Source organism: Crinia signifera, chromosome 1 (assembly GCF_055691185.1).
Source record: "Crinia signifera chromosome 1, ASM5569118v1, whole genome shotgun sequence".
NCBI lineage: Eukaryota > Metazoa > Chordata > Amphibia > Anura > Myobatrachidae > Crinia > Crinia signifera.
In genome coordinates this window covers 313,635,414-313,649,437 of record NC_139217.1, presented here as the reverse complement: position 1 = coordinate 313,649,437, position 14,024 = coordinate 313,635,414, and the positions used below count along the sequence as shown (strand labels likewise).

General features: G+C 41.0%; 1 protein-coding gene across 3 annotated transcripts in view; it reads right to left on the bottom strand.

Annotated features, from left to right (window-relative positions):
- The window catches only part of NTRK2 (neurotrophic receptor tyrosine kinase 2), a 234,705-nt gene that overhangs the window by 177,386 nt on the left and 43,295 nt on the right, over window positions 1–14,024 (bottom strand). For 2 of the 3 annotated variants that reach the window (XM_083186332.1, XM_083186338.1), the window contains exons 7-10: window positions 7,156–7,292; window positions 6,941–7,073; window positions 5,538–5,837; window positions 379–408 (exon numbers count right to left, since the gene is read on the bottom strand). In XM_083186332.1, the coding sequence (XP_083042458.1) occupies window positions 379–408; window positions 5,538–5,837; window positions 6,941–7,073; window positions 7,156–7,292 (600 nt within the window). The remainder of the gene's footprint in view (window positions 1–378; window positions 409–5,537; window positions 5,838–6,940; window positions 7,074–7,155; window positions 7,293–14,024) is intronic. The other variant, XM_083186343.1, reaches the window with a different exon arrangement.

Sequence of the window (14,024 nt, the reverse complement as noted above, 5' to 3'; positions counted from 1 at the left end):
TATGGATTTGTTTTAGTCTATGAAAAAGAGCTATGACGAGGAACACAAGACCAAATATGAATGAAAGGCGTACAATTTGGCAACCATATGTATTGCAAATGTCACTAAACTCTAATGGTGATTTAGGAAAATGTCTGATAGACTTTGAGATTACTGGTTGAATCGAGCAGAAATAATGTATGGATCCCCTAGCAGTCACTGAATGAATTCAAATGGATCTGTTCCCTATATAGCAAGTAACCAATTAACCCGGAAAAAACATCGGATGTGGAAAATGGATGTTTTTAGTGCTTTCCCGATGTTTCTCTGATTATGTTTTCGGGCTATCCAATTATAGGCACCCACCCAGTTCACAATAAAATAATATTTAATATGTACCATAAAATCCAGAGTCAGTTATTAGTTCACCTAAAACAGAAGAAAAAAAAACAAAAAAAGGAAGAAAAAGAAAATATGTGAGTATATTCACATGTTCTATTATAATATTTACTGTTATTTACTTTTTTTCAGCATATACGGACACTTGATTCCAGCAAAATGTATAACTAATGGCACGTGCACAATGATTGGATAGCCCCTGGCTGTACAATTACCCGCTGTAATTTACAACGGGTAATTGGGTATCCCCCACAGAATGGAAGAATCCATTTTGTGAACAGAACTTTGTAGGAGGAAATGTGTTGGTTGAAACTACAAATGAGGCACGAGCCAATGGTCTGTCATAAATGTTGGAGACATTTCTAGACACAAATTTTAGACTGTTCCTGAAATCAAGAGGCATGAGTAAGAATGTGTAAGAAACAGTTCCATGAAAAAGTTTCAAACTAAAGCTGGATACACACTGTAAGAGTCTATGCCCAATCTTTCTGATTGGAAGGAAAATCTGGTAACGTACAGTATGGGAACAAATGACAATCAACTATTTGATCCCGAAGTGGTCAACAGTGGTTGTTTGGATAAATTGGTTACATCAAATAGTTTCTAAACGGTTTAGGAGCAAATGGTTAATTGTCATCTGCTTCCATAAATTACCAGCGTTTCACTCCAACCAGAAAGATTGTACAGATAATCTTATAGTGTGTATCCAACTTAAAGTTTGGGTATCTTTAAGGCACTTTAGAGTTCTGAATTTGCAACTAGAATACATTTTATCTTCAAAACTCCTTTCTAAATATATTCAGAGCAATTACTTTGTGTGGCCCAAGGGGAAGAGGAAATTAAATATATTGTGCATATAAATAAAATAAGTAAATCACATTAAAACTACTTTAAAAAGATACTTAAAATCACAGTGTTTAGAAAGTTGCAATGACATATTGGTAGATCTGAATAACACCTTTGAATAAAGGATATTCCTCTTTATACTGTCAGGCATCTTCAAATTGGGACCATCATTTACAGAAAAGGGCACAAATTCCTAGGGGTAATTTAATTAAGCTTCTAATTTTGCTCATAGCAGCCAGTGAAATTCTGTCTATCATTTCTCTATTGCATCCTAGAAAATGATGGACAGAATCTTATTGGTTGATATGTGCAACATCCTATCTTCATTTTTAGAAGCTTTACTAAATGTTTCCCTTGTGTACACTGTGGTTTTTGTCAAATCTATTACAGTTTGTGATCACGTAACATACAGCATTATAACTTGTCTCCTTTCTCTTTTCCATTCTCCCAAATTAAAGAAGTTGGACATTTAATAAAAAAGCATATGTTTTTTCAAAGGTTTACATCTAATCTACCAACATGTTCAATGGCGTAAAAACGCCAGCACAGGCCAAGCAACAGTGGCGGGGAGTCAGTGCCACAGGGGCACCAGTTGGTATGGAAACTACAAAAATGGCTATTCAAAAACGGCTGCTGCCTTGTCCAAGACAGGCGCTAGAGGTCCTACTCGACCTCAAACGTCTGTTTGAAGTGCTTGTGCACGGTATCTGCAGCTCCCTGGCAATGAGCATGTAACCTTGTTGGCAACGAACATGTAATCCTCCCTGGCAATGAGCATATAACCTCTCTGGCAACAAACATGGGTACTTAAGTAATATCTGGGCGCCCGATTTTTTCATCACATCGCATGCAATATAGTGGCATACAATTCATGTGATCCGATTTTTCATTGTAAAGACCCGATTTTTAATTGTATAGTCACCCATGGATGATTTCATACCCCCACTATCCAACTAGGCATGGAGTTGATTTTATATAGTGTGGCGAGCGCAGCGAGCCACCGAGCCCTAAGCGTGGCGAGCGCAGTGAGCCCCGCGAGGGGACGCAGAATACATGTAAAGTAATCCGCATCCCCTCGCAGGGCTCGCTGCGCTTGCCACACTTCGGGCTCGGTGGCTCGCTGCGCTTGCCACACTATATAAAGTCAGCTCCATGCGTAATTGGATAGTGGGGGTATGAAATCACCCATGGTTGACTATACAATTAAAAATCGGGTGTTTACAATGAAAAATCACATCGCATCGCATGCCTTAAGTAGTGGCATGCAATGAAAAAATCGGGCGCCCAGATAATACATAAGTACCCAAACATGTAATCCTCCTAGCAACAAGCATGTATGCCCCCCTGACAACAAGCATGTAACCCCTCTGGCAATGAGCATGTCACCCCCTGACAATGAGCATGTAACCCCTGGCAATGATCATATGTAACCCCTATCAAAAAGCAAGAAACATTTTGCAATGAACAAGAAACCCCTGGCAACCAACATGTAACCCCTGTCAAAGAGCAAGTAACCCCTGTTAATGAACACGGAAACTGTGGAAAATGAGCATGGAACCCCTGGCAGCAAGCAAGTTAGTGCAGTGAGCACATAACCCCTAGCAATGAGCACCTACCCCTATCAAAGAGCAAGTAACCCCTTGCAATGAACAAGAAACCCTTAGCAACGAGCATGTTATCCCTGACAATGAGCAAGTAACCCCTGGCAGTGAGCACATAACCTCTGGCAATGAGCAGTTGAGCCCATAACCGCTGGCAATTAATAAAAAACCCTTGGCAACAAGCATGTAACTCTTAGCAATGAACATGTAACCCTTGGCAACAAGAATGTAGGTAAAAGTTTTTTTAATTAATGAATGGAAGGGGGCACCATAAACTTTTTGGCTTGGGGGATACTGGAACACTCCCCCGAGTGTCACTCAAGTAATATACACTGCTGATGATATGGATGTGGGGAAGTGGGAAGGGAGTAGAACAGAAATAGAATTTCAATATAATATCTATTCATGGGGCATACATGTGATGGCCGACTGCTGTGATTTGAGGCAGATCTCTCTTCATAACCAATAGGAAGGAGCGGAGATCAGCTGGCTAACCATCTGATGATGGTGTTAATACCACAACCAAACTCCACATTTTTTTTAGCCTTCAGAACCTATTAAATGAATATTCATCCCCATACTAGTGTATGGACCAAATGAGGATTGTGCTGTACACAAGATATAATGGACCTGTTAATCTATTCTGTTAGCCCAGTGCTAAATGGGTACATTCCATAAAACACATACAAAAATGTATAACACACTCTCTTCTCATCATAAATAGGTGTGTATAATGTCCATGTTAAGACATCATTATTAGCCTGACACTACGGGTGAAATTTAATAGGATGAGTGATTCAAAAAGTGAGAGATTTGGTAAGAAATCTCCAGTTTTTTCACACAGTGTAAACAATTGCTGCTTTAAAAAGAAACCACGGAGATTTCTTGCAAATCTCTCACTTTTTGAATCCCTCATCCTATTAAATTTCACCCTACCTGTCTTTTTTTTTCACCATGATTCACTTGTCACTCTCAATCCAATTTTTAAATTTCAATTTTTTTAATTCAATTTCCTAGCAGTGACTCCTACAGTATCTTCACCAATCAGCATTGTCAATTATAACATCATCCTTTTGTATCTTGTTTTTATTGCTTTTTAATTATTCTACATCAGTGACCTACTGCAGAGAAAAATATATGAAATATAATCACTATAGCCACACAGGTAACATGTGCGGAAAGAGCTACATTTGAGTTAGATATTTTGTTTCTTTGCAGGGTAAATACTGGCTGCTTTGTTTTGCAATGCAATTTACACAACCTCCAAATCCCCCCCCCCCCCCCCCCTCCTGGTGGCAGGTTTGCATGCCATACATCGCATGTGAAAGGACTGCATGCAATGTATGGTAAGCAATCCTGCCACCCGGGGAGGTCCCAGGCAGCTCGCTGGGGATCGGCTGGCCATACAATGCTGCAATACATTGTAGTAGTATATGGCCACCATTTCTTGTTAAGGAATCAGTCTTCACATACAATGAGAAATGTTGGATAAAAGTAAATGTAAAAGTACATTTTAAGTTTGCGATAAAGTACATAATTATGTTTTAGTTAATATTAATTATGTTTTATTAAATATAGCTAGGAATGAATATTATTAACAATGATTAAATTGAATTCAAACGTATATTGCAGTAAGTTTACACCAATTAATTCAAAAAGGTATACTGTCCACAATTAAAATGGCCAGTGCACACTTCATCATCTGTTTATTTTTAAATGACTACACCTCACAAGCCTGCTTTGTAAGAAAGGTCTTAGCACCACTAAGAATACTACTCAGGAAATGTCTTGTTTTGTGTTGAGATAAGATAAATATTGCAGGACGTTAGAGCATTTTAACTAGACCTAATCCCTGAGATGTCTTGTCTAGGCAGCTTGGAGTGTCACTTTCTTCCTCCAGGCAAACTAGTGACCACCACCGTGATGAGAGCACACTCAGCACAGCCCACATGGAAACTTGCTTCATAAGCAGTTACTCAAGAAAACTGGCAATCTGGCACTTCTGGCATATGCCACACAGAGAGCCTAAAGTCCAATACACAATGGGTGATTTTGAACTGAAAGCAGCTCAAAACCGCCCAGTGTGTATGGCCCGGCGACGAGTGCTGATGCTCACTCCCCAATCCTCGTCAGCCACAACCGTTCATCTGCTAGTATTACCAGCAGAGTGGACGGCTTTCCAAAAAAGACTGCTAGTATTCGCAAGCAATGCTCATAAAGAGCTAAACAGATAGGGGGGGAATTTAATAGGATGAGAGATTCAGAAAGTGAGAGATTTGGTGAGAAATCTCCAGTTTATTTAAAGTGGCCATCATTTACACTGCAAAACCAGTTTGATTTTGAAATCTAAATGATTGCCGCTTTAAATAAACTGGCGATTTCTTACCAAATCTCTCACTTTCTGAAATTCTCATCCGATTAACTGTCACCCATAGTATACGTGCAGCAATAATATCTACAGCAATGAAGATTGTCTTTCTGTATGTTTTGGTTTAAGAAACTACCTACAAACATGAGTGGGCCTTGAGGCAACTTGAGCCTTCACTCTGGAAATGTCATTTAAACAACATATATTCAACCTGACTGTTAGTGAATTGGTATAACTAGATACTGCTAGTCACTTTAATGTAACATAATGAATTTATTTTGAAAGACAAATGAATCTGATGATGATATGCCAGTGTGATAATATACGTGCATCTGTGTACTCACCAGGAAAATTCATGAATTCAGCTGGTATTTTGCGCTCATCTTTCCCATATTCATTCTCTGCACGTAAAGTAAAAATCCCATTGTACACGTGTGTTGGATTGTCTAATTGTAGGCAGCCATGGTGCTCACTCATATTACTGTTTGATTCGTGAATCTTACTCCAAATAAATGCAGATTCATTGATAAACTCTCCATTACGATACCACTTCAGTGTTGGAGGCGGATTACTCCTCACACTGAAAGGGATACACCAGTGGTGATCCGAAGTTGGATTGTCTAGTAGCGTTATGTTTGGTGGAACTAAAAATAGAAAGGAACAGAAATTAATATGCTTGTTAAAAGTTCAAGTAAAGAGAACACTCCAAAAATGTTATATTATATACAACCAATATACACACGGAGAGGCTTTAAAGTGTTCTGGGAAGGGTACAAGTCAGGCCAATGATCTTACTATGGAAAACTTGTTGCGTTACCAGTTATAGTGAAGGTGGTTGTTTATTGAAGAGGTGCAAAATGCAAATGAGCAATAATGCACTGCAGAAACTAATTTTGGGCCCGATTCAGTCCTGATCCCTGAGCTGCTACTATTTGCAGCCCTGTGATCAGTTAGCTGTCTTCCTGCCAGAGTGAAATTCCACCCCTGTGAATGTCTGGGAATGGCATCGCAGCCATACGAATAGGGGGATACCCATTCGCAATCACTCACCTTCAAATGGATTTGCCACCCCCACCACTCGTGTGCAGTGGCCACATAAGCGTAGACTTACTCGGTGCTGCAATGGCCCTGGGGCGATCGAGGCCAGTGCTGATGTCAGCAACCCTCCCTCACAATGGCCGGGAGCCGCCTGTGTTTTACCGCCACACTCCCATAAAACGCCATGCTGCCACCTACAAATGCCAGCCCCCTGTCACTCAGCCAGCGTACGGCCTGCATTCAAAGGTCATCGCTGGCTGTGTTCGCACAGAGAGCTTGTGCATGCGCACTGTGAGCCATGTGAATGCGTGGTTTTCTGATAATCGGAAGGGCTACAAATATACAGCCCTCCATAAAGGTTTGAATTGATCCATTGTGTAAAGTATCCACTTCTCTGGAACATGCAGAAAAAAATGGCAAGGCTGCAATTGGCATGGCCTTGATGAAGAGGTTCTATATGAATCTCAACATAGCTGCCCAGTCCCCAACTGTGGATGACACAAGCACATCACTGCACAGTGGTTGGCAAGATGTGATGACACAAACTGCATTATCAGCAGATCTCCCTTAGACATTCTTCATAGAATCTCACACGGAAGAGGTCCAACAAGTAGGCAAGTATGGTTTTAAATCATTTTGAGAATATAGGCCTAGCCTGTCATTAATAAATCATAACTGAGACTTCAAACTGTATCTTTCAAATACTTACAGTGTACATTAAGCTCCACAAAAACTTGATCCTCTCCCACACTATTGTCTGCTGTGCAAACCATAGTCTTTGCATTGTCCAGCGATGTCACATTCTTTAATGTTAAGAAGGCAACATGTTTTACAGTTTCTGTCTGAAGAGGAAAACAATGACATGAGTTCTTCTGCAATGCTACTATATAAACAAGATCTTCCCCGGTTTCTGTTGGTACTTACCGAGCTGTTAGACTTCATATGAGATATATCCCAGGAGACATTAGGGTCAGGCAGTCCAGTGGCTTCACAGTAAATAGTGGCACTGTTACCTTCCAGAACAATGAGTTCTAAGGTGCTAACGTTGACCTTTGGCAATGCTGGCAATGACAATAACAAAGAATATTTTATTACTAAGTCTTAGTTATAAAAAAAAGAATGTATCTATTGAATCACATGCCTAAAAAAGAGGTTAGACTAATCTATCACCAAATAGTGTGAAGGTTCCCATAATGCCAAGTATTACCTTTATTTTTGCAAAACAACTTAAAGAATAATGTTGACTACAATTGTTATTCTTTACTGACCACATTATTATGTTGCTGGCTTAAATTAAGTAGCTTATATCTATGCAGATTTTTCATGTAAATTTTGAGCAATCACTATCAATGTAGTAGGGTTTGTGTTCACCAGAAAGAAAATTACATACATTTTCATATGTGGCTAATTCAAAAAAACCTTCAAGATATCCTCTATAGATGGCGTGATCAATACGGTGGTAAACAGCGATAAGATAAACTTACTGCCAAAGCATGGCGAGCGCAGTGAGCCCGCAAGGGGATGTGAAATACATGTAAAGTAATCCGTGTGCGATCGCCACGCTTCGGGCTCGGTGACTCGCTGCGCACGTCACACTATCTAAAATCAACTCCACGCCGACGTGGATAGTGGGGGTATGAAAAAGTAGGAGGACACGTACCGCCGCCCCTCGCAGGCTCACTGCGCTCACCACTCTTCGGGTTGGTGTTCATAGGGGGGGTGCATTTAACATTGTAAGCACCCATTAGGGTGCTTGTACAATTAAAAATCGCATCACATGCCGCTATATTGCATGCGATGCGATTGCATAAGATGCACTACAATCAAAATCGGGGGCGTCGTGCTAGGAAACAAGTACCCATTTGTATTACAAATTCTGGGTCTAATTTAGCATGGATTGTAGTGAATTGCAAATACCGTATATACTCGAGTATAAGCCGAGTTTTTCTGCCCATTTTTTGGGGCAGAAAACCCCCTCCTCGGCTTATACTCGAGTCAAGTGGAAAATCGGCGGAGCCGGCAGAACACTAGCTCCGGGCGCAGACATATCACAAAGCGCCGGAGCTGTGCACTGCTGCCGCCGGCTCCCCTGCCTTATGCGCCCGCTCTAACCACTCAGCCTTACCCTACCTTACCCGCCCGTTCTCCCGCCGGCGCCGCGCTGCAGCAGGACAGAGCAGGGGCCGGACACACGCAGGAGTGTCAGAGGTTGACACTTCCTGCCTGGTGCTCTGCTCCCTCTGCTCCGTCCTGCGTCTAAAGTACCGGTACTCTGTGAATAAAGGTACCGTACCAACATTAAATGATAAATACATTCCGGTGTGTGTGTGTGTGTGGGGGGGGGGGGGGCAGTGAGGGGGCTCTGGGTACCATATATGCTGTAATAAATTACCTTTATGTGTACTGTGCATGTCTGTGTGTGTGTATGTGTGTGTATGTAATGTATACTGTGCATGTTTGTGCGTGTATGTATACTGTGCATGTCTGTGTGTGTATGTATACTGTGCATGTGTGTGTATGTATACTGTGCATGTGTGTATACTGTGCATGTGTATGTATACTGTGCAAGTGTGTGTATGTCTGTGTCAACTGTGTGTATACCATTTGTGTGTTTTTGTCAGTATTGTTTGTATACATTGTGAGTTCTTCGCTGTTTGTATGTATACTACCGGTAATACCGTATGTGTGTGTGTGTGTGTCAGACCAGTAACCGCTGTGTTTCCTACCCCCGGCTTATACTCGAGTCAATAAGTTTTCCCAGATTTTTGGGGCAAAATTAGGGGCCTCGGCTTATATTCGGGTCGGCTTATACTCGAGTATATACGGTATATCACTCATCGATATACACTTTCCAATCCATATGCAATTCCCGAAACATCAATTCCCGAGTTTTTGCTGTCTGTGCAGATGTGATTAGGACTGAGGCTTCCACTAATCTACGACTGAGACAGACTGTAAGCAGGCATCGCTGACATCATAGACCCTCCTCAAAAATGCGACGCCTGCAATTTTTTCAACCACACCCAGAAAGCAGCAGGTTTCCACCACCAAATGCCGACTTACTGTCAGACAAGCTCAGGCTACTTTGCAGTTACAGGCCATATGCTATTCACATTGTGCATGTGCAATGTGTATGGTACATATGAGCAGTCATTCAATAATCGCTCAATTTGCAAATACTTTAATTAGCGATCCATTGTGAATTAGGCCCTTTGTTCCCAACCTTAAATCATTGTGGAATGTGTTGGCAATATATAATTAATAAATAATAATAAATTTAAAGTATCACAATACTTATCTGTAAAATCAAACACTTTACAATAACTACGAAAGTTTTTGTTCAATTTATTTAGGACTGTCTTAATTTTAAAAGTGAACAAACTGTATAGCTTTTATTTTCTGCTACAGCACAAACATTTTTTTTTTTTACATATTTTGTGACCCAAAATCTATTTTTAATCAAAGTGCAAATTTGTTGGCTTGGCAAAATGAAATGTGCAGTGCTATATTTGTGTGTCAATTCATTTTGTGCACAAAAATCATTGTGTAAACTACATACTGTAGGTCCCAAACATTGTTCCACTAAGAAAAATAAACAGCAATACAAATAATGGGCTTCATACATTGGGGGAAATTTACTAAAGGAAATAAAAAAAAAAATAGGTGTATTTGTATCCAGAAATACACTCATTTTTTACATTTATTATCCCGAAAATACGGCAATTCGTATTCGTATTGATGTGCTATCAATACGAATAGCCGTATTTTCGGGATAGTAAATGTCAAAAATAAGTGTATTTCTGGATGCAAATACACCTATTTTTTTTCCAAATTTCCTTTAGTAAATTTCCCCCATTGTATCTAGAAAGTGCATCATTGAATAGTATTTGATTCAAGCTTTTTTCTTCTGCTACAGATGGAGCCGGCCTTAACTTTGCAGGGCTGGCGTTTCTATCGCCAGCCCCGCCAGTGGCCTGCTCCCGCCAGGTCCCCGCTGCCTCCCCTGCCGACTCCCCGGTGCCCCTCGCAGCCCCGCCGCCCCCCCTAAACCTGCCCGTCTCCCTGAAGCGGAGACGGGCAGGGACCCGCATCGCCACCTTCGAGAGACTGGGACGCACGTGCGTGTGAGATGCACGCGCGTCCCAGTCTCTCGCCGGCTCTCGCCAGTGCAAGGGGTCTGGCGAGCACCGGCCAAAGATGCTCCATCTGTACTTTGACTAACAAGGATATATTGATGCAATATCCTTTGCAACCAAAAAAAGTTGGCATACAGTCAGATATAAATTCTCTGATTTGTTGTCCTGTTTTTCCACTTTAACCCTTTGAGTGCAAACATCTTTGAGAGAGATGCGCACAATGGGGGTTATTCTGGTCTTCACGCAATTTTGCAAACTTTGCATCGGTGCGTGTGGACTAAATGCTGACCGCCGCTCGCAGGTCCGCACGCCCCCCTCACACGCCGGATTGACAAAACTTCCATTCGCAGCTTATGGTGCAACACCCACATCGTTTGATGGTTGCTGATCATATAATGATGTGGAAGGTACAGTACACACATATCTAAGTGACTCTCAGGTCCCTTAGATATGCATGCACCATCGACAGGAACAGAGCAGGCATCCGGTGATGTCAGCTGCCCGGCCCCTGCCCCCGCATCACTGGACTATTGGCATGGAAACGCCCAGTGTTTTCATGGGAACACCCATGATAGGCTGGGCATTTTCATGGGTGAATCCCCTGGCCCACTGCCCCTGATGCCCCCGCCCTCAGTCTTGAGTGTGTGCGCCCGTTCGCCATGGCCACATGAACCCTACGCATGCACATGCGCAGAAATGGTCATGCAAACAAACAAAACATCCGTCCTCCATGCATGCGAACCTTTGACCCACAATATTTGCTATACAGTATATAACAACACCGCTGACATTTGTTACATAAATTCAAAACAAAATGTTGTGTAAAACAAAGATTATATTTACTATATAAGGTAAACATTACAGGTCATTATGATGAATACAAATTTTGCTTGTCAATTTTCACACCTATTTTGACAAATTCACTTGGCACTCAAAGGGTTAAGTAGCCATTTTAACCTTCAGATAAAATGGAGATTGTTGAAAACGGATGAAAGACACTGCTTAGAGTTGATATAAATACTCTGCGAACAATGCAGGAGCATATCATTTTAATAATATCTAAGATTCCTCTAAAGACCCATTTTATGTAGATTGTTATAAGAAATTTGAATAAATAAATAAAACCATGATGAATATCAGATAGAGTTATGGTTTGCAGGAAACAATAAGAAAATGATCGAGAACATTTCACCACATGACTAGCTTATTCATCTCTGTGTTCTGTTGCTATGGAAACAAGAGAGAACTAGATTTTCATTTTCACTAGGAGAGTCCTTCATTTCTGCAGTGACAAGGGCGGGGGAAGTAATTGTGACAGTCTCACACAGAGGACCAGATGTATCAAGCTTCAAAAAGTGATAGAGTGATAAACAACTAGCCAATTAGCTCCTACATTTCGTTTTTCAAACCCAGCCTGTAACATGGCTGGTAGGAGCTGATTGGCTGGCTGTTTATCACTCTCCATTTTATCACTTTTTGAAGCTTGATACATTTGGCTCAGAAAGAGAAGAGAAGAATTTACACCTAACAAAATAATTTAAGTTTACAATTCACAATATTTTGGGAAAGCATTTTGGGGGCTCAAGATTGAAAAAAATGTGGTGCAACTGAACAATTAGCCCACAGGACCATATGCAGCAAGTAAAATATATTAGGAGCAGAAATAAAAGGCTTAATTTTCTGTATATGCATGATAAGAAATAAAAAGTTCCCTTTGTGATGTTAACCTCTGCATATTGGCAACAAAATAAGTCATACTTACCTGCAATTGTCACCTATAGCGCATGATTCTTACTGATTGACAGATGTTATAACCAGTGGCAGCTGTTGCCCTTGGGCTGCAGTGCTGGCCACATAGAGCTGGAGGTGCTTAGCACATATAAATAATATACAGTAAGTGTATACTGAATGTACTGTATTACATATGCTGGCTTGTTATCCCGATATTTACAGTGCTGTGTGTATCAGCCACCGTGCAGCACCCCAGAATCAACCTAAGGCTTCACTTTTCGTTCTAAGGCCATCGTCAGAGTCCCATTGGGTAGTGGCTAACGGATGGACCACCACCAATTTGGACCGATTTCTCGGCCTGATCCGTTAGGATGAGTGAAATCAGCCCAAATCAAACAGGTGATACGAAGCGTCACTCCAGGACTTGTGACCAAGTGGATTTAGATAGATAGATAGATAGATATTATGTTCATCCCATATCAAGCAAAACTATCGATACAGAGCCTCCAACAAGCAATAATCCTAAATAATTTACAATTGTCTGTTCAAGTTCATGGTCTGTGACCATTGGTGCATTTTAAAATCATTGGTCATGAATGGTGCAGCTGTCTGGCCAACACTACATTGTAACAAAAATTGCTATATTTATAGTATACTGTTTTAACAACATATATACATTTAATGAATTGTGTTAATAATAAAATACTGTTAGATACATTTTAAATATAGATGTTCTAGATCTAATTCAATAAATAAAAAAGAAAATCTCAATTTCTAAGCATTTGTTGAAAAAATATTATCCAGTTAAGTGGTTAAAGGGATAGTAACCACTTATACTAAGCATAATCTTGTATGGATTTAGCACAGTTTATGTGTGGAAAATTGTTAGAAATGTGTCAACTGTGGGCTTCATTTAACGATAGGTGGTTCACATTGCTGCAGTGTCTGTGGACACATAGCAGATCTGAAATGCTGCAACAGATGATCTGCAAGACCATCAGCCATCTGAGTAAAGCTCCGCACACACATTGCAACTTGAGCCCAATGCTGAATGAAGTGCATAAGCACAGATTGCTCAGCACAAATTGTTGTACACATGAGATGCCTGAGGTAGAACTCTGGAAGGCAATGGAGTCATCTGCCGCTGGGCTCCTGCTCTCAAGGGGGCACCTCTCCACCACTGCCAGTTTAAATCCATTAATTGAAAGCCGTCAAAATCGCTTATGTGGCTGAGTTCGGAAATATATGTGTTCTCACTCGCTCTCTCTCTCTCTCGCTATATATATATATATATATATATATATATATATATATATATATATATATATATGCAGTATATAATATATATTTCATAACAGACTATATATATTTTGAATAACGTTGTGTGTGTATGTGTGGGGGGGCACCAATATTCATCTTGCCTCCGGGCAACTGGGACAAACTTACGCCACTGTGTGATGCACCTGAGATGTGTGCTGAGCGATCTGTGCTGTGCAGTGTTTTGCCTATGTTTATAGGTAAAACACAGTGATCTAAGAAGGATGTCTATTTCTAAGGGCTGCGCCGACAAGCAGGTCTGAGCATCGCCATCGCTATAAGGTGTACATATAAGCGATCCGTGCTTCATTTCTAAGTGATCTAGTCAGATCGCTTAGAAATACTGTAGGGCTTAAATTGCCCAGTGTGTATGCCCCTTAACTTTGAGGCTACTCAGATTAGCTATCGCAGCACCGTAGCCAAGGCGAGGAAGTCTGCATTGAGAAAGCATAGTTTCTGACCTCAGCTTTCTGCAGCGGATTCTGTCACTGACCCCACCACTCCCACAAACAGCTGCTGCCTGATTGACATAAGGCACCCTGTGCAATGACGCAGGACCCATTCTGTGGAACAGATCCTGCACAGGATCCCCACCATGTGTGCATCTCT